Source organism: Talpa europaea (genome assembly GCF_964194135.1).
Source record: "Talpa europaea genome assembly, chromosome: 6".
NCBI lineage: Eukaryota > Metazoa > Chordata > Mammalia > Eulipotyphla > Talpidae > Talpa > Talpa europaea.
In genome coordinates, this window is record NC_140072.1 from 16759136 (window position 1) to 16782032 (window position 22897).

A 22897-nucleotide genomic window follows, 5' to 3' on the forward strand; every position below is an offset into this window, starting at 1 on the left:
GGCGCACCGGCGCGCGCCCAGTGCCCGCACCCGGCCGCCCGCGCCAGCCCTGCCCGCGCGCCTGCTGCGCCCGCGACATCCTTGCTCGGGACGCAGTGACCCTCTTTAAGTCACAAGGGCGTGGGTCAGCCTCCCCTAGGACTTCATGTCTGTATATTTCCCCATTCACTGGTGAGTATCTTGCGCCCTCGGCGCGCATCCGTCTCGCGGTGGTGCCACCGGAGCCCCGGCGCCTGCCTGCTCTTGCCGGCCCCCAGCGAGGGCAGCCGGGGCGCCCCACACTAACCCGCCTCCCAAGCCCATGCAGGAGTCAACGTCAAGGTTGCAAAGGTGGGGGGTGGGGGGCGGTGATGCTGAAAGCATCCAGACAAAGGAAGTGAACTCGGAGCCCTCGCTCAAGTGACGGCTAGGAGAGATGTGTGTGTGTGTGTGTGTGTGTGTGTGTGTGTGTTGGGGGAGGTGGTGGTGACGGGAGAGCCCGGGTTCACCCCTGAGACTCGCTCATAAGCCCCCACGTGAGGAGGGCTGCAGGAGGCGCGCGCCCAGCCCGGCGCTGGGGGGTCCTGCGCTCCCCGGCCCCTCGGCCCCTCCCCTCTTTCTTTTTGTTTGCATGCAAGTCTCGGCGTCGAGGCCGGCGGCGCGGGCTGAGCTGGTGCAGCGGCAGCGTTTGCAGAGCTCCGAGGGGTGGGGGAAATACGCGCTCCCCACACGCTACCCGACTGAAACCACTAACCACGCTGCACCTTCTCGACCCCTTACCTCTCCGTAGCCCTTAAAAACCGACGGGCCTTTGTGGAGGCTCGGCCTGGGGAGGAGCCACCTTCGCCGGGTCGGGTGGTAGAGCCTGGGTGGGGTGGGGTGGGGGGCGCAGGGGTTTGTGCCCGGCGGGCAGCAGGAGTGGGGAGCTGTGCCGGGGGTGCCAAGCTCGTGAGGGAGCCAGGCCCCAGCCCTTGGGACTTGAGCCCTGGCAGCTTCTTTCCTCCTTTGCCGGGCTAGAGGAGGAGCTGCGTGAGAGGGCTGGGGGGGGGGGGTGAGGGGTTGGTGGTGGGGTGGGGGGAGCAGCGCCCGAGGGAGGCCCCGGAGCGCCCTTCCCGGTGTGGGCTCAGAGAGCTCGGCCCCGCAAGCTCTAGCTCCGCGCGGTCCTGTTCAGCCCTGGAACTGCAAAGTTCAAGTTGTCGCTTCAACTTTTCGGGCAGGCAGGCACCACGGCCCCAAATAAGGGGTAGGGCAGCCCTCCACCAGGCACCGTGGGTGCTCTTCTGGCCCCTGTCTCTGGGCGCGCTGCAGCCTTTCCGGGACCCGCGAGCAAACTGCCTTTCAGTCCCGCGCCTAACCCTAAACTTGCCCGGAAGCCCAACATCTTTGCGAGTGTCCCCTCCCCCAGCCCAGCCTTACTGTTTATAGAGAGGAGAATGAACTGTAAAAACAAAATAAAAATTTCCCCACCCCCTGAGGCTTGTGTGCTGTCTCCTGGGCGCACTTTCCTCCCACCTCCATGGTGTGAGACCCGCCAGACACCACATGGCTGGGACTTTGATGGCTAGTGGAGGCTTTGTGCCCCGGTTATTAAAAACTTGCCACGGTGGGTGGTAGGGCCCATCAGGGTTATTATCCCCTGAGAAATTATAGTCTCGGGTTTTTCTAAAAAAAAAATGGTTACTAACAGTTGATTAGCACTTGGTAGTTTGCAGTGTTCCCTCCGACACCCCCTCCCCCAACATTAGTCCTTCAGCATAACAGATATGCTTTGTAAGCATCATGGTAATAGACAAAACAGGCCACCTGTGGCTCAGAGAGGTTATATAACTTGTTCAAGATCACACAGCTCCTAAGCGGCAAAGCTTGGTCAGAGTCTTGCTTCTGTTTCCAAATGCAATGCCATTTTGCTTCTATATAGTAACCATAAAATGAAGAAGAGTTTGGTACCCCTTTCTTAGATATAGTACCTGTAAAGAAAGGTTACTTCACTTTTCTTTTTACCCCTGTGTCAGAACCATGATGGTGAAAATATTGGGGGTTGTGCAGCCCGTATACTGACTTTGGTCTGCACTACTAGGCCTTATGCATTCAGGACCCCGTGTGTGTCCATGACTTGTGTGAGGATAATGGAATGTTTGTATCCTGCTTTCAGAGTACAAAGCACTTTCACATGTCTGCCATTGGTGGGCCAGCTTGGCCCCTCTGGAAATTTCCTTTGCAATCAGAGTCTGGGCATCCTTAAGGCTTTTAATCCAGGGGATGTTTTTCAGGCTGTGAGTTGCAGCTGCTGTAACTGGGGCTAGAGAAGGGGTTTGGACGGCAGATGTGAAGCTTGCAGAAAGCTGACCCCTTGGGGCTTTAAGTGGGACATTTTGCAAAAAGGAACAGCAGAGGACAGAGAGAATTTAGGAAAGCAGCATTATTGGACTGTTTCCTTGAGGCTGACCTGTTATTATTATGTAATAATAATGTGTGGTTCCCTTGGAGAAGGATTGAATTGAATTTAATATAGACAGACGGAGTCAGCTGCTGACTTTTTTTTTTTTTTTTTTTTGATCACTTAGAAGAAAGTCCAGAGACTCTCTGTGCCACTGGGACTAGTACAGGAGACAAGGAAGAGGATGTTTGCAGAGAGGTTTTCAGAAAATGGGCTTTATTGATGGAGGTCAAGAGCTCTGACACTCTGGGCTTGTGAGGTGCTGTTTCTCTGTGGGCTCTGCTTTGAGCACCGCTCATCCTCCCCCCAGACAGTCGCCGGGTCTGACAGCAGGACGCACGGGGCGTCGGAGTGTGAAGTGCATGTCTATGTTGACTCTTGGTCTGGGTTTCTTGGCAGCCCTGACTATCTGAGATCAGCCGAGATGACTGAGGTGATGATGAACACCCCACCTATGGAGGAGATCGGTCTCAACCCCCGAAAAGATGGCCTTTCCTATCAGGTGAGTTCAGGGCTGGGGTCCTTCTGGCTCTTTAGAGCGGACAGCTTTTGCTGGGTCTGGAGGCCCGCTGGGTTCTGTGTCTTCATCTGCAAAATGGGACCATCATAGCTTTTACCTCGTAGTTACTGTGAAGGTTCATTTGAGATGATTTGTGGGCATTCATCGTGCCTAAGACACAGTGAGGGCTCAGCAAGCAAAAGTCGATGCTATTAATGCATCAGCCTCGCTGCCGGCGACTCTCCCACTCAGGGTGGCAAAGGCGATAAGGATTTGTGCGTCAGGTTCAGACCAGAGCTTCCCTTTCCAGCCACACCTTGAGCAGAGCAAACGTCGCAGTGAGGGGCAGCTTATAGGGAAAGTGGCCGGTGGAGGGATAGCTGTGTCCAGTGTAGCTTTCTTTGTCAGGCTGATGGTTGACCCACAGAGTTAATGTTCAAACTGCTTTGAGTTGAGGAGACCTTTTCCCCAAAGGGAAGGTGTCTCAGGGATATGACGGCTTGGAGCTCATCTTTTGTGACTTATTCCAAATACTGACAGGCCTCAAAGTTACCTAAGTCACACCCTAGATCCTGAGCCCAGTGCTCTGTCTGGGCAGCCATGAGCTCTACCAGTGCTCTCAAGTGCCTGCTGTGACCTCCAGGGAAGCAACTCTTTCAGCTTTCCAGAGGAATCCCTAGGTAATTATATTTGTGGGGGAAAAGAATCTATAAGCGAAGACATTGGGCCTAGGGAAATCGTGTAGGGCATCTGGCTGGGGAAGACGAGTCGGGGTATGATGGGCCCATTCCACAGATGTTGACACAGTCACCCTGGGACTCCGAGGCGGGACTCCGTGTTCTGTATCACAGGTGAGGAAGTGGACTCAGACTAGTAGGTGACTTGGGTCTCGAACTCCAAGCCTTGCTGCTCTTGGGATGTATTGTGTATCTGGACCTTGGGTTTGGGTCTTGGCTGGATTCTGGACTTACCATGGCTAGTCATTGTTTAGGCCTGATCCAGGGACATTTATTTTGTAAAGGAACAAATAAATAGAAAGCCCAAGTGGGTACAATGGAGAGAGGGCCATCAAAAAGACGCAAGGTGAGGCTGGGCAAGATAACTTGGCAGTGAAAACAGCGTCCCCCTCAGACTTACCTGGGAGCTTCAAGAAGGCCCCTTTGTTTTGTGCCATTATTATGATCAAGGCCCTTTTGCTGACTGGAAATAAGTATGTGGGTAGCCTAAGGGGGAAAAGGGGAATAGTTTTCCCTCGTGGCTTTAGACCCTCTTCCCCTAGTGTGGGCCTCAAGAAGATGATTGGAGGCCCCACAGCCTGTGGGAGGGTGGAAGTTTCCTGGCCCCCTGGCTGGGGTGTTTTTGGATACCAGTTCCCAAGCCGCTGAATCAGACTGAATCTCTTTGTGGTTATAGGTAAGGTTGTCTTTCAGCTCTGGGTTTTAGATTTCTGTCACAGGACGCTTCCGAACAGTCACTGGTATGTCTTATGTGCCCCTTTTGTATTCTCCGTTTAAACATGTTCCAGGGGAAAGGGTGGGTCCTATAGTCCTGTGCTCCCATGCTTTCAGTCTTTCAGGCCTTTCTGCCAGATCTGAGCATGAGGGCAGGTGACAGTTGGGGAAGGGGCCACAATGCCGGGTGCAGAAGGCTAAGTGGTGGTGGGGGGGCAAGGGCTGCAGTGTCAGCAGGAAATTAAAATCACCTCTGGGCTCCTAAGATGTCTCTGGTGTTACTCGAGGTCTCCCCTTGTGGTGCTGGACTGAGGGTCTAGTTCTCACAGCCTTAGGAAATCTGTCCCTGTTAGCTGGGTCACAGGGAGGGCAACAGCCCAGCTCTAAGATAACTTACCTGGACTTCAAAGCGTTCTTTAACCAAGCAACACGCATGGGGCACTTGTTGTACGCAGTGTGTTGCACAGAGGGTCTAGGACATGTGTGGAAAACCAGCATGCACAAAACAGCTGGAACCTAGACACTGCCTGGTGTAGCAACGCAAACACTGTGGTCAACCCAGAGCCGGGGGCAAGAAGGCAATCTGATCGAAAGAATCCAAGAAGACTTGGAAGACAAAGGTCAGACCGGGACTGGACTTGGAAAAATATTAGTATTTTGAGAGAGCACCCCCAGCTCTAATCTAATTTTGTTGCACCTTCATGTACCCCCTGTTTATGCCAGGTGCAGGGCTCTGCAGTGAACTGGACTGACAATTGGCATATGACTGATAGTGTCTGGCCCACTCCAAGCTAGTGCCATCCAATTGAACACATTCCCACCGGAGCTCTGGGGATTGGCTGGCACTGTACTTGGCCGGAGGGAGCCCGTCTGCTCTGCGTGCTCAGGCTCGGTTCAGATCTGGGGGCGGGAGACCTCAGAGCTCTGTTCTTGGCATGCCTCCTGAGGGTAATAATAGTACGTGCTTTTTACTGAGACCTGCTTTTCCAAGGCACTGAAAGTGGAAAGGAGACATCAATCCCTACTTGGCAGATGAAATAGAATATCAGACCGGTGATTTGACCTTGAAACAAGGTCGTAAAATAAATAGGCACTTTGGGTTTTGTCAGTCACTCCTCCACCTTCCAGACCTACCAAGAACGAAGCTTGCCTGATTTCTCTGCCCCAGATGTGACCCCTTGTTTTTAGCACCTGTGGCATTTTGCATTTTGAAAGGTTGCCACCCTGGATTTTGAGGATACCCAGACTGCCTGGTCTTCTCCCTGCCCAGCTGTCTGAGGGCAGGAGGTGACTTATGACCGGCCTTGTGCCCATCAGCTGTCAAGCCTCCTGCCCCCTCCTTGACCCAGGGCCCTCACAGAGCAGGTGCTAAGTGGATGGTGATTGTTTCAGCGAGGTCAAGTCTCCTGATTCCCAGCTTGGCCATCTTTACTTCTGGTTTAGGGGTTTACAGGCACTTCTCCAGCTTCATCAAGACTTCAGATAGATGGCTTTTTAATTCCTTGAACGAGTTGGGTAGGCTCACTCTATCGTGCTTAAAAAAGTTAGTGTGTATATTCAAGCATGTCTAAAAATCGACACAGCTGGTACCTTGTCTGGATTTAACATTTATTTAGAGACTCAATTTGATACGTGAGATCCAAGTGTGCACACTCACTTGGCATGAATTATGACACCCACCGAGTGGGCGAGTTACTAGAAAGTCTGAGCCCATTAGGGTGGGTTGTGGGTGGCTGCCAGCTCACGTGCTGAGTGGGTAGGCCTCTGGGAGGACATTTCTGTCCCTGGTGGCTGCACTCTTTCCCAACACTATCTGTGGGCTTCCTGTTTCCCAGCCTGCGAGGGAGAATACCTGCCACTTAGCCTTCTTCCTTTCCCTAGTCCACAGAAGCAAGTCGGGCTTGCCATGCAGGGCCCTGCCTTGGCTCCAGAGTGCTAAGAACGTGGGCTTTGAGATGCACTCTCTGACTGGCTCCCCCTCTGTGCTGCATGGGCCTGGGTCCTGCAAGGGTGACAGACCTGGGTGTTTGGTCACTGGCTGTGCCCCAAGCCGAGGGCTCTGGGCATTCTGACCTTTGTCCTAACTCCCTTCCCTCTCCCCAAGGATGGCATGCAAGTTTCTGCAGTATTATCACTGAGTTCTAGACAGAGATATGGCCCCTTGGTTTTCATTTAAAACTGGCCCTTCTAAAGCATCTGGGCCCAGATCTGATAACTTTATCCTTCCTTAGGCTCTTTAAATTCCTCTTTGATCAGCACCGCACGTGCCCCTTAGCTTGTTGCCCTTGTACTCCTTCCGTTCTTGCTTTTTTTCCTTGGTCACGTACTCCTGCCTTTCAACATTCATCCATGTCAGACAGACTTTGGGCTTCCCTCCAGCGGAGCCAGGAAGGATGCCTAGGAACCAGAGGAGCTGGCACTTCACGTGCCACAGAGCCTCACGCCCTATGCTTTTCCTTTGATCCACTGAGCTAAGAGCTTCCTTGCATCTCCCCCTGCTTTTCCCAATACCGGAGGGCAGGATCGCCAGGCACTTTATACGGCAGGGATAAGGGGAGTGGTGGGTACGCTCTCTTGGCCACAGCCTTGGCATTGCTTCTTGCAGCCCCGAAAGCTTTGGTTTTGGCTTCACATCAAGGGCAGCTAGAGCACTGTGCCGCCTGGGAACTAGCCTCTCCCTGGGCAGGACCGCTCAGCCTCTTCTATCTCCGAGGCTCAACAAAAGCTGACTCTCTTCTCCCCACCTTCTGACTATCAGAAGCAGCAACTCCTCTCTCAAAGAATCAGCTTGGTTTTATCACTACATACCTACAGCTCTTCTTCGCACCTGATTCTTTCTCCAGGGCCCCCTGAGCCTGACTTCACCTGTGCCAGCCCCCTTTGCTAAGTGCTTGTGCTGAAATGAGTGATGGCTTGAGCTTCTCCTTGGGTTAAACCCTCAAGGAAGTGGTGTCCTTGCTTTTGTCTCCCACAACCCTCCTCAGCGTGCCATCTGGCATAACTTATAACTACATGTGTCCTACCCCTTCCCCTAGTCTCAGTGGGTATCACCAGCCCCGATACCCACCTGCCCAACCCCCAATGTTCTCAACAGTTTTCAAGGCCCTGCTGAGTGGCTGCACAGAAGTCCCGTGGTCGCCAGGAAATGATCTTTCACAGCAGACTTAAAAAGCCTCAGTTGTCCCTGGAGAGACATAAAGCTAAAATCCCACAGCACTTGGCAGGAGATGTCCAGCCATGGACATGACATGTTACCGGAATGGCCGCGAGTTTTCTTTCTCCCATCCCTGTCCCTCTACCCGGCTCCCCGCCTGGTAAAACAATCATCATGTGATGCCATATGGCAGATGCCACACGGTACAGAGCCCAGGATCCACTTCTCTGGGTGGTTTGGGGCCACACACACAGCCTCCTTCTGAGTCAGTGCCCACTTTGTTCAGATCAAGCCTCCTTTGCATGAGGGATGTAGCACCTTCCTGCCCATGCTCTGAGCGTTACAAACACCGCGTTCACTGCTTTGGAATGCCCCTGGTTTAGGGCCCCCAGAGGAGTGGAATTATTCCCGTGGGGGATTTCCCCCAACACACACACACCGTGGTCACAACAGTGAGTCTGTAGCCTGGTCCTGGAGAGAACAAACTTTCTCCACTCTCCCAGCCCGAGTGCTGCACACTGGGCCCATACAGCCCTGGCTTCTCTCAAAGGGCCTGTGTTAAGCCTGACGCCTCTTGAGTGGGGTGGTGTGTTCAGGGCTCCCCAGAGTCGGGGTCCATGTCTTAGACTGCTCTTTGTTCCCACAATGCTGGGCATAGTGTGCTGCAAATAGTTGCCTAATGAGTGCTGAGTGATTGATGGGACGCTCCTCCTTCTGCCTCTGGGGCTGAGAATTACCCCTCTACCTCGGCCATCCCCTGGGCTAGATTTTTATAGGATCTGCATCGTTCTCTGTTGGCCCAGTCTCCCACATTGGACAGGAAGGAGGATTGTAGCGTTAGGGAAAGGGATGAGTTTGGGTGGCGAATCTTGTGACTGTAGCCAAGAGCTATTCCTGGGCGTCTAGTGCCTGTCCTGAAGTGATCTTCCAGCCTGAGTCCCGAAATAATCCTCAGAGCTTAGCACAGGGCTCCGTGCTGCTGGGGCTTCACTCCTTCCCAGTCTGGGGGCCGATGTGCTGCTTCTGCTGCCTCTCGCCTGCCTAGTCCCGGCCTCCTCAGGAAGGTTCCTTATCAATCAATCAAGCGCTGTGTGTCTGCTGCTTCACATGCGGGGGGAGGGCAGAGGAGGAGTCCCTTAGGGACACAGCTTCTGGAGAAAAAAAATTAAAAATTGCCCAAAGATTTTCCAGATTGTCGTCAAGCTAGCATTTTGACCTTGCAAAAGTTTGGGGAGTCCCTCACCCCTTCCCTAGGGACATAGTTGCCTTGCCTGTCAGAAACTCCTTTTGGGGAGAGTGTATAGAAGGGGCACCCAGCCATTTAGCTGAGGTAGACTGACCACTTGCTTGTCTCTTCTCAGCCAGGAATGTTTTTTTTTTTTTAAAGATTTATTTATTTATGCATTCAAGAGGTGGGGGATAGCCAGAGGGGTGTGTGCGCGCGCATGTGTGTGTAGGGGGTGCTTAGAGGATTCACCAGAGACAGGGTGGGGAGCAGAACAGGCAGAGTGAAATACACTGCTGAGGGGAGCAGCGGGTGAGACAGGAGAGGTCTGCTGCGCCATGTGGGTCACCTCCTTGGCTGGCCAGGGAATGCAACTTGTGCTGCAGTGGCTGGCAACAGCTTGATAGTGCTGTCTTTAACCCCTGCACCACCAGGGAGGCCTTCTGCTAGGAATTTTATTGCAGACAATGGGAAGGAAGGTTCTGGATCTCTCACTAAGGTAGAAATGGCCTGAGCAGGCTTGACTTTGATTCAGTGGTTCCCACAGAGAATATATAGTATACCTTGAACTCACCTTCTGCCTTTACTTTGGAACCCTTGAAATACTTGGTCCACCTTGGATCTGAGAGCTATCCTTATCCTTTGCTTTCCCAAATTCCTAAGTGTTTCTCCAGACACAGCCCTGGATATAAACTCTACTTTAGCAGGTGGCCGTTGGCGCAAGGTGTGTGGGTAGTGCGAGCTGGTGATCTGTCTGGACAAGCCCGAGATGCCTGCACTCATACGCTCACAAGTGTGTGCTTGTCCACTTGTACACATTCACACACCCACATTCACTCACATGTGTGCATGCACACTCCCCCATGACCCCCCATTCGCAGGCGCGCGCACACACACACACACACACACACATGTTCAGGCTCATACTCACTCACAACTCAGGCATACTCATGTGACTGGAAGGGCTGAATGTTAATAATGGTTGTAGATGAGAGTGTTGTAATTATAGGAAAATTTTCTTATCCTTTCCCCCTTTTCCAATAATTTCATTGGTAAAGTATGTACTTTATTATTCTTGTGCTTACTGTTCAAATTTTAAAAGTAACACATGTCCATTGTACAATTTTTATTTTCTTCACTAAGCTTTTGTTTTCCATTTACCATAATCTTGCCAAGCATAAAGCATAGCTATTAAAATTTTGGCATCCTTTGCCTTCTTTTCAATGCACTTGTATTTTTATATAGTTAAGAAAACAGGATTATTCTGCTTTTTTCTTTAATAATATGTAAGTCACCAGCATCACATTGCAACTTATCCTAAAAATGCTTCAGCACCAGCACTTTTAATAACTGCACAGTATTACATCACAAAGTTAAAATGTAACTCAGTTCCCTGTTTTCCAATTGTTGAAATTTTTCTCATGTAAACATTTTTTCCTCATGAATAATGTGATGATTTCTTTATGACTTGTATATAAAAACCTTTGTCCTAGCTTCTACTATTTCTTTAGAGTCTTAGGAAATATAATCTCTGGGTCAAAAGGTATGTGTGCATGTGTTAGGAAGGTAATATTTAATCCTTATAGGTATTTAGGGAAATACAAAAATATACAAAAACCCCATATTCCTATACTTCTATTAACAAAACATTTTGATATGTTTACTTCCTGTATTTTTCTATATATTTATATTTACAATAATGAAATTAAAGTAATACTGTATATGCCATAGTGAATCTTTTTTTCCACTATTTTCTTGTCACTTATTTTTCTTTATAAAATAGCATTTCATTTTGTTAGATACCACTACGTATTTTGACTATTTAGATTGTAGCATATTTGGTTCAAGCTCCCAGCATAGAAGGTTCTAGAAGCTCAAACTCCAGGGGTGCAAAATCTGTAGACATGGGTAGGAGAGGTTCTTTGTGGATAGTCAGCAAGCTAGTTGGTTATTTTAAAGTGTTTAGAAGAGGTTGTACATCTTCCTCTAGTTTAATTGCTTTCTCAAGCAGAGATGATAACCATTGATGTTTTGGAGATGTTTAGCCAGCACTGCAAAATAGTTGATGATCGTATTCTTGTCTCATATACGGTATGTTGACACATGTCTGCATTATGACTGTACATGGGTCGGCGACTGCCCTACATGTCTCCTTTGCTCTACTAATGACATTGAGGATGACCTAAGAAGGTTAAGCAGATGCACATTCAGTCTCCTTAGCCATCTTGGTTTTCCTGGGATTCCAGGTCTGGCTCATGCGATGGTTGTGGTGTAGAAGTATTGCTTCCCTGGAACGAAGGATGCACTGGCTGGGGCACTAGGGAAGTCTTGGGCACAGGGCTCAAGGGGCTTCAGCCCAGCAACTCTGCAAGGTGCCAAGTGCTCTGCAACAGCAGACAGCCTGGCCCATGTCCCAATAGGGTTTACTTGCGTGTGGCAGTTTATAACCTTGATTTAGATATTACACAGACACATTTTAAAATCTTAGTGTATTTTTGTGATTGCTACCTATGACAGGTAATAAATAATTTTCCATATATAAAAATAGAAATAAATTTCCATTTATAGACTCTCATAAGAAAAATTCAATAAGTAAGTATAGAAAAATATAATTGAAGATAATGTGGATGTGTGGAAATGAAGGAATAACGAGGAAAGTATCCAGCTTCCTGAGGCCTGTGTCATTGTTGTTACCACAAATGATTTTTTTCTTGTAGAGTTGGACGTATCCTCTTAGACTAAATTATGATTTCTGTCTTTATTTGGCCATTTGCCACCTTAGATATAGCCGGTGAAGCCTCAAGATTCTTCCTAGGTGTTTACCTAGGCACTTTAATTTTCACACCAAATTATTTCTTACTAATGCTTCTATGTATACACCACTTCACATTTTAACAAAGTGTTAGAACCGGAGGACAGCCGCCCCCCGCTGCCCTGGGGTTCACAGAAACTTTCCAAGGGATATGACAAAGAGAGCATTTTCGGGAAATCAATTTCCACATCTTCAGCTTCCTTCTCTTGCTTTTCTAAATTTGCACTTCCTGAGACAGGCTACAACAGTTTTCTTTTCCTACCTTTCCTGTCATGATGGGCCTCCTCCCCCTTTACATGAGAAGGATCTGCCTCTCGCCTTTTCTGAGCCTTATGCATTGCCTTTCCCTCAGATGTAGAAACCGCGGGGGGCCTCAAACAACTGGACCATCAAAATGTTCCATCCAGGAAGCCCCATAAATCCCACCCAACTATCACATTAAGAAACCAAGCCAGCAAGTTTGCCTTTGTGTTTAATAATTATCTGCAACGTGTTTATTTATCAGTCATATGCTAGTAGCTGCAATAAGCCAGTCCAGAATTTAATCAGAAGCCTTAGGATCCTGGGACATAAATACATTCAGTGACAAATTATATACATGAACACATCTTTTCATTGCAGAGATGTGTGGGGTAAAAAAAAAAGAATGGCCAAAAACTTTTAAACATGAAAACATATTATAGATCAAATTCCAGAAGTAGACTGGAAATGTTTCAGTAAAAAAAAAAAAAAGGAATAAAATTGGATTGGGAGCTTATTTATGAATTTTTTAATAGGTGATGGTTGATGTCAAATTGCTAATTATTAGCCATTGCATTCATGTTAAAAATGTGGTATAAACATTTCATTTTAAGATGAAGTATTTTATTATTATAATGCCATGTTAATATTTATAACAGCAGAAAATTTATATGTCAGCTTAAAAATGGAGACAATTTCTAAAAATTCCTTTAGGGAATACACAAACAAAAAGTTTGGCGACCATGGACATGTATACTCCTTAGAATGACAACTGCAGTTCTCTAGCACCCAGAGGAGACTGGTCCAGTCTCCCTACAGTGGAGCAGACTTGGGTCACCTTGGTGCTCTTGGTCTCAGCTGTTGACAGAGCTCAGACCTGCATGGTGCAGAAGGAGTATAGGCTACAGATCTGGATAATAGGTGTCTGACCTTGGTTTTGCTACCATCTGTGCCATTTGAGACAACTCCCATCACCTCTTTGGACCTTTGTTTCCCCATGTCTAAGGGAGAGAGTTGATCTGTCATTTCTGCTAGACAGTTACAGAATGAGATAAAATCCTCCATCCTGATCCTAGGGCGGCCCCCTCTTTTTTTCATGTCAGATTTTTGGTATTTGAAGGCACCTCTTATGTTCCCCTCAAATCTTTTCCAGTCTTAAAGTATATTGCTCCTTAACTGATTTGGTACTACTCAAAGAGTCATCTTCCTCGGGGTGTTTTATTCCTCTAAGCTAGTGGTTCTCAAAGTTTTCACTCTCAGTTCTTTTTACATTCAAAAAAAATGTACACACCCTCCTCCCCGGGATATTTGTTTATATGAATTTTATCTTTTGATATTATGACAGAATTTTAAAATGTTTACTATTAATTTCTTTACAATAAAGCCATTACATGTTAATATGAATAGGAGTTTTTAATAAAAATATATTTTCCAAAACAAAAGAGTTTAGTGAGGAGAAAGGCATTGTTTTACATTTTTTGCAAATCTGTTTAATATCTGGTTTAATGGAAGACAGCTAGTTTCTCATATCTGCTTCTGCATTCAATTGGTTGCCGTATGTGTTGGTTGAAATAAATGAAGAAGATCTGGCCTGTGCACATATGTAGTTAGAAAGGAAAGAAATATTCTAACAAACGTTTTAGGTACTTTTCTTTGCTGTTTCACCAAAACTTGACATGTGGTTGTTTCTTAAAGGTCAGTGTCAATGTGGAATCTGAATGAACATTTTGTACACTTACATTAAAATCCATCAGTTTAGTACTTTGAAAGAATCTTTTTCTCATACTTAGTTTCACAAATGTGGTACATTGATCATTTGGAAAATATAGGTTCACCGAGTCATGTAGCTCTTCCAAATGTTGACGCATTTCATTATATAATATCAATATAATCACATTTGTTTCTATCTCTAACGGTCTCATCAGAAACTCTTCATGTATCAGGAAGCTGTCAAACCAAGGCTGGCTGAGACAAGTTTTCCAACTAATTTTTGCTGGAAATCTCAATTTTTATCTTTGGTAACCAATACTATCAGTCATTTTCTTTGAAGTAACAGACTCATTTTGCTCATTTCTGAAAACATGTCTACAAGATACCCAGTGGGAATAAGCGTAGTTTGTAGGTTGATCTTTCTTTCAAAAGGAAATTGTGTTCTGTGGGAGGGTGGCTAGTTCAGCTTGCAACTCCTCACACGGGTGCTTTTCCTCCAGACAGCCACTGGGCTTTGACATGTACTAGAAGGGTTTGACTTTCCATTTTATCACATGGAGTAGTAAAGCAACAAGGATCAATATTGAATAAAAATTTTTATGGCTTCATCAAGAACATGCTGTTTTTCTTTAACGGCCAGTGTGAGCTGGTGAATAAGGACATAAGTGCATTCATTAATTCTTGCTAAGGTGACAGCTCTTCCACCCACCACTGCTTTTTATATCACTAATGCAAGTTTTCCAACATTTTCACTTGAAAGTTTTTATTATTAGTAACTAATAATATCAGTCATTTCCCTTTATGTGACAGCCTTGTTTTGTTCATTTTTGAGAACATGTCTACCAAATGCCCAATTTGAAATAACCATAGTTTTTCAGCACAGGGGAAAAAAGTAAATAACATCTTAGAATTGTTAAAAAAATATTTAACTCCCTCCCGTGGACACTCCCTCCCTGTGAGGATCTTGGGATTTGAACCTCTGCAGACCGAGCAGAAGCTTTCTGATGAGAGGACACTAGGCCAGCTCTCCCCCCTGTAGTGTGTATTGCCTCAAATTGATGAGTGGAACTCTAGGAATAGAGCCCCATTTGCTTCAATATTTAGCACCCACAGTGAAGTTCTGATCAATTAATATCTCTGGGCCTCTTTTATAAGACCTACCACCAAGCGAGGCTTTCTGTATGGGAGAAAAAAGTTTTTAACTTAAAGGCAATTAAATTAGTTGATAGTGTCAGGTGATGGATGTCACCCCAGTGGAGATGCTTCATGGCTGTGGGAAGGTGGCAGTGCAGCTGGAGAATGGGGCATTCTCATTGTAAGAGGGACAGGTGCATCGAGGAGGCTGCCTGAGTCTGGAGAAAAGCTGGATGAGACTGAGACCAGGGAGGGAACAGAGATGAGGTCAGGCAAGAGGGGAACCTGAGCAGGCTTGTGTAAGCCAGGAGGGTGGAAAGCCCAAAGCTTGCCCATTGGCAGAGGTGGTAGTGATCCAAGGCCAAGCAAAGGCCCTGGGGTAGGGCTCTAAGGAAGTCCTAGAGACTTAAAAGAGTTGTTTCCATATGGCATGGGTTTGGATGCCAGGTGACTAGACAGGATGGGAAGGTTGTGGGACCAGGCCAAATATTCAACATTTTGTCTCTGAAAATTAAGAGAATGGTTGGACATGGCAGGTTTGGCTTTCTGAGAGAAAGGAGGGAGCACCAACAGAGGAGCACAGAGAGGGAGACGTCATCCCTAGGGACCTGGAGATGTCCAGGAGGCTGTCTTTGTTAATGGGCGATGATATGGTTGATAGGATGTGGGTCTTTGAAATCATCTATGCCTCCTGAATACAGTCTTTTCTCACTGCCCTGGAATAATTTGAGAAACATTCTTTAACATTCCAAAGTCCATCAGCTCCCAGGGCCTAGAGTTATCAGTTGTAATTAGTGCTAATTGATTGGAATTTGGAACTCTTGACTTGCAGGATGGGTGTACATTTGAGAGATGTTTATGAAAGATGGTGTTTATCCAAAGGATTTCCTTTTCTTTTAAGTTTCAAGGCTGGAGACTTAAGCATCATTAATCCAAAGGAAGGAGAGCGAACAGTTGTTATAAAGCCTCAAATCTCTGCTCAAGTCTATAGGATTACAGACACCAGGGAAGGGCAGGAGGGGAGGTGGATATTCCACAGCCCCAGTCCAGGAGCTGGAGAACAAGGTGACTGGCAGTTGAATTGACAATGGAGAATGTTCTTTCTGTTCTTACCAGCCACATTTCACTTTGGAAAGTCAGTAAAATGCAGATGATGGTGATGATGATGATGATAAAATAGCAAGAGACGGGTATCTCAGAGCTTATTTCTTGCCTTCCCATAGGTTAGGGGGCAAAAACAGGGTGCACTTTCCATTTGCATTAGCTGCTGCTTATTCACTCAGCCCTGAGCTGAGCAGAATGCTGCTTGGGATCTGCCTATTGTTGTAAATTAGCCCCTCCTTGGAAGGAGTAAACACACCAGGCCAATCACTGTTATTCTCCAGGAAAAATGAGAAATGCAGCCTTTGGGAAGCTGAGGGGCAGGAGGGCTCTCACTTAGCCAGGAGGTGAGTCCCTGGAGATGGCCAAGGGGGTGATGCATGTTGGAGGAACCTGGGGCTGCAGGGGCGTCCACTGGAAAATTAGGATCTAGACAAAACAGGAATTCCATCCCAGCTGACCTAACTGGTGCCCTGGGGAAACAGAGGCCCTGGGAGGGAGACAATGAAGTCGTAACCATTTCTCTAAAGAATTTGGCCTAGAATTAGTCACATAAGCCCAGGAGTGCTGCTTCTCTGCTCCTGTCCCCAGTCAGCACAGCTATTGACTCTCTAGTCCCTCACTTTTAATACTCCCTGGGGACTCATTTCCCTGAGGAAACCAGCAGCAGGAATGTGAAGTTTGCTGGACATGTTCTCATGAACCTGTATTTGATTGTCTTCAAAACCTTTGAAGATGGGACTTAGCTTGAACCCCACTGTACAGTGAGGAGTGGCTGTGGGCCTCTGCAGCTAGGAGCATGTCAAGGGCTGTGGTGGGGCTCACCAGGCAGTATCCTGTGGTCTGTCTTATGGTCCTCCCTCAATTTATTCAGGAGGCAGGTGAGACTCAGTGAAGTTAAGATGATAATCAAGGTCATGGGGATAATAGGATAGGGGTGCATGGGGACAGCCAGGCCTGTCAGACTCCTGGTCTACCTGTGGGACTGGTGATTTTCCATAGCAGGTTTGAGGTTGATTTCTTCCCCTCTGGAGCCAGAGAGGGGAGAGGCTTAATAGGTGGTTTTGTCTGCTGAGGCAGATTCCTCTCAGCGCCTGGGAAACTAGTGGTTATTCATGTTAGGCCCTCTGCCCCACCTCGCCTCTCCACACACCCCAGCAAGAGGTGCAGGATGTCCAAGCTCCCAGGGTCTCAGCTTGCAGAGCTGGTAATTAGCCCTTTGTGTCCAGTTAACCACCTTTCATCTCCTCCGCCTGCTGGTGTCTGCTTTCCCTGTTAGCATCTCCCAGCTCTGCGGGCCCTACGCCCTCCTTGTGGCCAGCTCAGGTTGTTTGTCAGGGATGGTGGCTGAGGGACGCATGCACCCAGGCGAGGACTGCTCCAACCAGAATCACTCACATTTTCCATCCTAGGTGCCAGACACCCCCCCCCCAACTCTCTCTCTCTGTCTCTCTCTCTTTCTCTCTCTTCGCCCCACCCCCCACCCCCCAGAGGCAGCCAGGTTTAGGTCACCTGGCTAAGAAGCAGACAGTTGATAGCTGGGTCCCCAAATTTCAGACCTTTGGACCCTGGGTATTGCCTTTCAGTTCCTCTGCATGGGTGAAATGGGAGCTGACTGATCGGCAGCTTTCATACTTCAGCAAAAAGCCTGCTCATTCCTTATCTCCCAAGTCTACCCTCAACACAGATACTCTGCTCTGAGGCTGCCGATGCTGGGTCATCAGCCCAACCTCCTGAGTGTTCCTGCCTTCATCGTCCTTCTATTTAACCATTTAATATGTGTGCTGTCCAGTGCAGTAGCCACTAGCCACACGTAGCTCCTTGTGTTCTATTTACGTATATAAATTTGTGTTAGAAATTAAAGAAACCTAAACATTTTAGTCAAATGTGGCTATCACTACTGTTGGACAGCACAGGTGGAGAACATTTCCATTACACAGAAAGTTCTATTGGGTAGTTCTGATCTGTACAACCAGAAATTCCAGTAGATTGGCATCCAAATTATAGCTCACCAACTGTTTCTTCCTTGTAGATGGTTCTAAAAGTCAGCAATGCTGACCTTTCAGGTCACTTGAGTTCCCAACACGTCAGGGTCTGTTGGGATTGAAGGCCACCTTGAAGGAGGCTCCGAAAATGTGCCTCTTATGAAATTGAAATTCACCAACACCAGGTTTGCAAGTCTTCCTGTACCATGGGGCACGCAGGCCCCGGCATTTTTTCAGTGTCTCTGATCTTGAAGACTTTATTTGCAAAGGAAGGAACTGGTGTCCATTAGTTTCAGCTGAGCCACCCGCCCTGGCGACTGTATGTGACAGCTGTATGTGAAGTCCATAGCTGGCTGTGGTCCCAAGCAGGGCTGCGAGAATCACAGCTGGACAGATGCTTCTAGATCTGCCCTCCCCTGGGGGGAGGGTAGAAATGCCTCTCAGACCCTCCCCATCTGCCTTGGTGGGCTTCTTGGAGATGACCTACCCTTAGAGGGAAGAGAAAAGGATTTTTTGTGCTTTTGCCTTTTCCCTAGTCCAGAGAAAAGAGGTGCTTTGCGGTAAGAGGTTTAACCAGAAGCAGTTTCTTTTTGGAACAGGGGCAGTTCTTTTATTCCCTGCCAGTTCCTGCAGGCAGACAGCATGCTGGGCTGGCCTGCCACCTCAAACCTACCTGTCATGTGCTTGGCAAGTCTGACTTGAGTCCTTTTTTCCACTGCCTTCCCCACCCAGTCAAATTGCAGTTGCAACCTCTCATTTTTCTGCTGCCTAGATGATTAAAAAGCATGACTTAGTGGAAAAATCTTGACCTCCTTGGGGTCAGTCTCTTAAGCAGCTGTCGGAGATAAGATTGTGCTGGCAAAATACTCAGCAGCACTTTGCAAGGCTTTCTGTCAGTGTGTAAGGAAATGAGAAACTGGTTCCGGGAGCATTTTGTTTATTTTTAGAGACAGCTATAATTTTCAGAGATTTAAATTGGTATTATCTGATCATAAAATAAGATCTCTGATGGAAGGGTTAAATAGTTATAAACTATAATCATAAATTATAAAATTTAAAGTACAATTAACAGGCTTTATTAAAAAAAATCTTTTTTTTTTTTTTTAAATTAATAGCTCCTGCTTAGAGCAATTCAAGGAGCAAAGTTCTCTGGCAACTAAGCAGTATCAGAAGTTCAATGCTCAGACTTCCCCCAAGGACTTAAAAGACTTAATTGTGCAGCGCCTGGTATGAAAGGCATTGTTTGAAGTTATTTTAATTACCGTGTTAGTATTGCTGCCTCTTGTTTGGAGATTGAATACTTATCGTAGTTCTGTTGAAACTGCTCCAAAGGGGACATTCCAATTTGAATTTAGCATCTGTCCTCAAAGCATCTTTATTTTTGCCAAGAACTTGTATCCATCTAGTGAGACAAGAAGGTCGCTTTCTCAAAAGGAGTAACTGAGGTGCAGGCAGTGAGAGGACTGAATTGGGGTTCTACCAGGGATGCCTTCCAAGGACAGAGTGACACTCTGGGGTCTGTGGCTTGACCGTGTGTTATCAAATAATGCCTCACTGGAAGTCCTACATGTCTGAATGTGGGCCCACATTTCAGTGATTTCCCAGCTGTGTGGCCTTGAGCATGTGGTTTACCCTCTCTGTGCTTTCAGTGCCCTCATCTATAAAATAGGTATCAGTCTACTACATAAGCCATAGGGTTATTGTGAAGATTGAGGTCCTGCTCTGCATATAAGCCTGGCATAGCTTCCTATCTTCCTCGTCATTATCCCCCCGCCCCCTAATTTTAGTTAAAGCCCTATTCCCAGCCCGCAATGGTATCACATGCTCTCCACCTTAATGTCCTCCTCCTGCTCTGGCCTTGGCCTGGATCTTGTCCCTTTACGCTCCCTTGATGACCATACTTAGAACCAGGTTGCCCCCTCTCAGCTGGGGAGTCACAGAGTGCATGCAGCGCTGGACTTGTGGTCAGTGGGGAGAGGCAGGCCCAGGTGTCCACCTCTTCTGGACATCCCACGGCTCTGTCTTGGGTCCTGAAGAGTGCGAACAAGCTGGGATGCTCATCCTCTGGGCCTGTGCCCAAGTGGTCATCTGGACGCCTGAACCGGGGCCTCTAGTAACCACCAAGGCAGTTAGAGTCCAGAGTCTTGCCTACCCGCCCAGGCTAGTCTGTGAAATGGGTGTGTTTCCCCAGTGGTATCCATTCATTTTCCAAAAGACATAGTTGCTGAAAGCAGCAGATCTAATTTTGAATCCTGGCTCTTCCCTATGCCCTCCAGAGTCCCAGGAATCCCAGTATCACCACTCTTCAGATGGGGGTGAGGGGGGCAGGCTTAAAGGATAGGATGTCTGAAAGAGCCTTGGTTCCACTTGATGGGGCTCCCCTTGCTTACTCCCAAAGCTTGCACAGAGAGGGACTCCAGCTTCACATGAGAAGTGAGAAGGGGCCCCGAAAAACCACTTGACCTTCTCAGCTCAGCACACATGAGTCTGTGTGCACAGCCCAGTCCAGAGCAGAGCTGCAGGGTCGGCTGCATGAGGAGGAGAAAGCCTCTGTGGGGGCCTGCATTTCCCATGCCTTCTTTGACCCACACTGGCCTCACCCTCCTCTGCCTCGTTTTCCTCCTGGCTGCCATTATGATACTTTTTATGAGCCTCATTAAGTCTTTAATGATGCCTGGTTGTGCAGCTGGCTTAAGGCTTAATCCCCAGCAATAGGACTTTATTGGATAAATGGTTAATAATCACTTGTCTGCAGGGATTGGGGAGGTTTCCTTGAAATCCATGATTCCCAGGAGCCCCATGCAGCCTGAGATATGGACTGTCCTGTGACGGACAGCGCTGCTGGGGTTTGGGGTGCAGGAAGATTGAACAGGTTGGGAAGGCCTGAGTTTGCAGGACCGCATTTCTTCTTCCTCTCGGGAACATAAGGCACCTGTTGGCTGGGCCTGGCTCTCTCTGAGTCAGAATTTCTTCAAACATGTGTCTCCACCCACTTCTAGTTTTGCTTTCCTTTCTTTTGCCATTAACAAACTGTGACCTTGAGCAATTCTCCTTGGGAGTGATCCCTCTGGGCCTCGATTTCCTCATCAATCAGATGGAGAGGTTGGGAGAGATGACCTTGAAGGTGCTGTGTGGTTCTCCACCTCTGTGTCTGGGTGAGCCCAGCATCCAGGACAGAGGCTCCCCTCTGGCTCTCAGCTGAGTGGCAGAGGGCTGTGAATGGCAAGGGCCGGCAGCCCACTGGATTAAGTACTTAAGCTGCTAGGCGAAGAATTGGGTCAGCTGTAGTCACAGGGCAGTGTGTGCAAAGGGAATCTGTAGAGCCACGTGTGGCCGTCGGTTTTATATCCAGGTTGGGGTTTTTCCCAACTCCGGGCAAGACACAGAGCAGGTCTTAAAAAAGAAACCTCGCTTGATGGGACTCTGGAAAGCGATGTTGACTCTTGCAGGGGTGAAAGCAGCTAAGAGATGGGAGACCTTCAGAGATGAAAATCACAGGAGATGTGACTTAACTGGGGATGACATGGTTTTGCATTTTTTCATCTGAAGGTAAAATTAAAAGAAAAGGTACAGAGCGACGCCACCTCTTAGACTTGCCTGCAAACTTCCAACCATAAGCTGAGGGATGGTTTTCCTTGTTGCCCCAGAATGTGTCCCCTCCCCTGCCCCTCCCCCCAGAACCCCCAGGGTGTAGCACACACCCTGGAACACAGCGGAGGAGGCTGAGGCCCGGAGGAGGCTGAGGCCCCTGCACTTGCGTGTGAAATGAGGAATGGAATTTCTCTACTCAGCTCTGCACCTGACCGAGCATTCGCTCTGCTTTCATTTCAGATCTTCCCCGACCCGTCAGACTTTGACCGCTGCTGCAAACTGAAGGACCGCCTGCCCTCCATCGTGGTGGAGCCCACAGAGGGGGAGGTGGAGAGCGGGGAGCTCCGGTGGCCCCCTGAGGAGTTCTTGGTTCAGGAGGATGAGCAGGACAACTGTGAAGAAACGAAAGAAAACAAGGAGCAGTAGAGACCCCGCGGACTCCCACGGGGTCCAGCAGCGCGTCTGTACCTGAACTGTGTTCTCTCCCGGTGGGATGGAAGAGCGCCAGCCGCAATAGTTGTGAAAATGTCGAACGGTGGCTTCTGCTCTGCACCTGCAAATCACTGAGTTGGTGTTCTTTCTTTTCTTTTCTTTTTTTGAAACGTCGGGCAGCGGAGCCCTCTGCGACACTTTGCAAGGCCTTCTGAGAAAGGAAGCTGCTGAGAGCAGGGGTGGGGGGTGCTGCAAACTGCATCTTTGCGAGATCATTATCTGAAACCAGGCGGGCTAGAGGTGGTGGTGGGATTCCAGTGGGCTCTGGGGGGCGGGGATGTGCAAAGCAAGCAAGGAGCACTTGGGGTAAGAAAGCAAACAAGCTGAAAGAGAAAACACAGGCTGAGACCTTTGAGCAGCCAAAGGCAGCCAGGAAGTACTTCTGGGTGATTATCTGCCCAGGCTTTCGGGGCATCAGACAACAAAGACTTTACATCTCCCCAGCTTGCCCACCGCCAGCTTTTTGCTTTTATTTCAGGGGTGTCGTCTGTTATGGGGTGGCAGGTGAGGACACCAGTAGGCACTGGCTGCCTGCAAAGCCAGCCTGAGGTGGTGGGGAGGGAGACGCTCTGTTTCTGGTTGGGGCAGGTTCACACACACCTGCAGATCTGAAGCCTTTTTAATTTTTTTTTTTTAAGAGGGAGCCCTTTTGAGCTTCTGTCCCCTGATTAATCCTTTTTGACGCCAGCCCTTTGGGGAGCAGGAAAGCATCCCCTGCCCTTGCTGGAGGAACGAGGTGGACCTTTGGAAAAAAGCTCCCTCCTCACTGCTTCCCCCAGACTTGCTCTCCAAGTCTGAGGGGAGGCCCAGAATGGGACCAGGGCAGCCTCCTTCTTGCCCACCCTCCCCAGCCCCGGCCACAATCAGGCCTGGGTGCTTCCCGGCCCTGCTGTGGATTCAGCCAGCCGAATGAGCGGCCGCACCCACTGCCATGTGGTTCTTGGCCTGTTTTCCAGTGGGCACTGGGTGGAGGCACTGGAAGCCTCTTCTGTGTCTTGCTGGGAAGGTGAGCATTGCTGCAGACCCAGAGCTGTTGAAGCCTGGGAGTTATCAGATGGGGGTGACTTTGAGGCTTTCAACCTGAGAC

At 48.4% G+C, this 22897-nt stretch overlaps 1 protein-coding gene across 1 annotated transcript; it reads left to right on the forward strand.

The window, feature by feature from the left end:
- Positions 1-145: 145 nt before the first annotated feature.
- Positions 146-21744, forward strand: LBH (LBH regulator of WNT signaling pathway; the record flags this gene model as incomplete). Its single annotated transcript, XM_084235647.1, has 3 exons — positions 146-171; positions 2816-2918; positions 21559-21744. 3 exons carry the CDS (start codon positions 146-148, stop codon positions 21742-21744), a joined length of 315 nt encoding a protein of 104 aa, XP_084091773.1.
- Positions 21745-22897: the final 1153 nt, after the last annotated feature.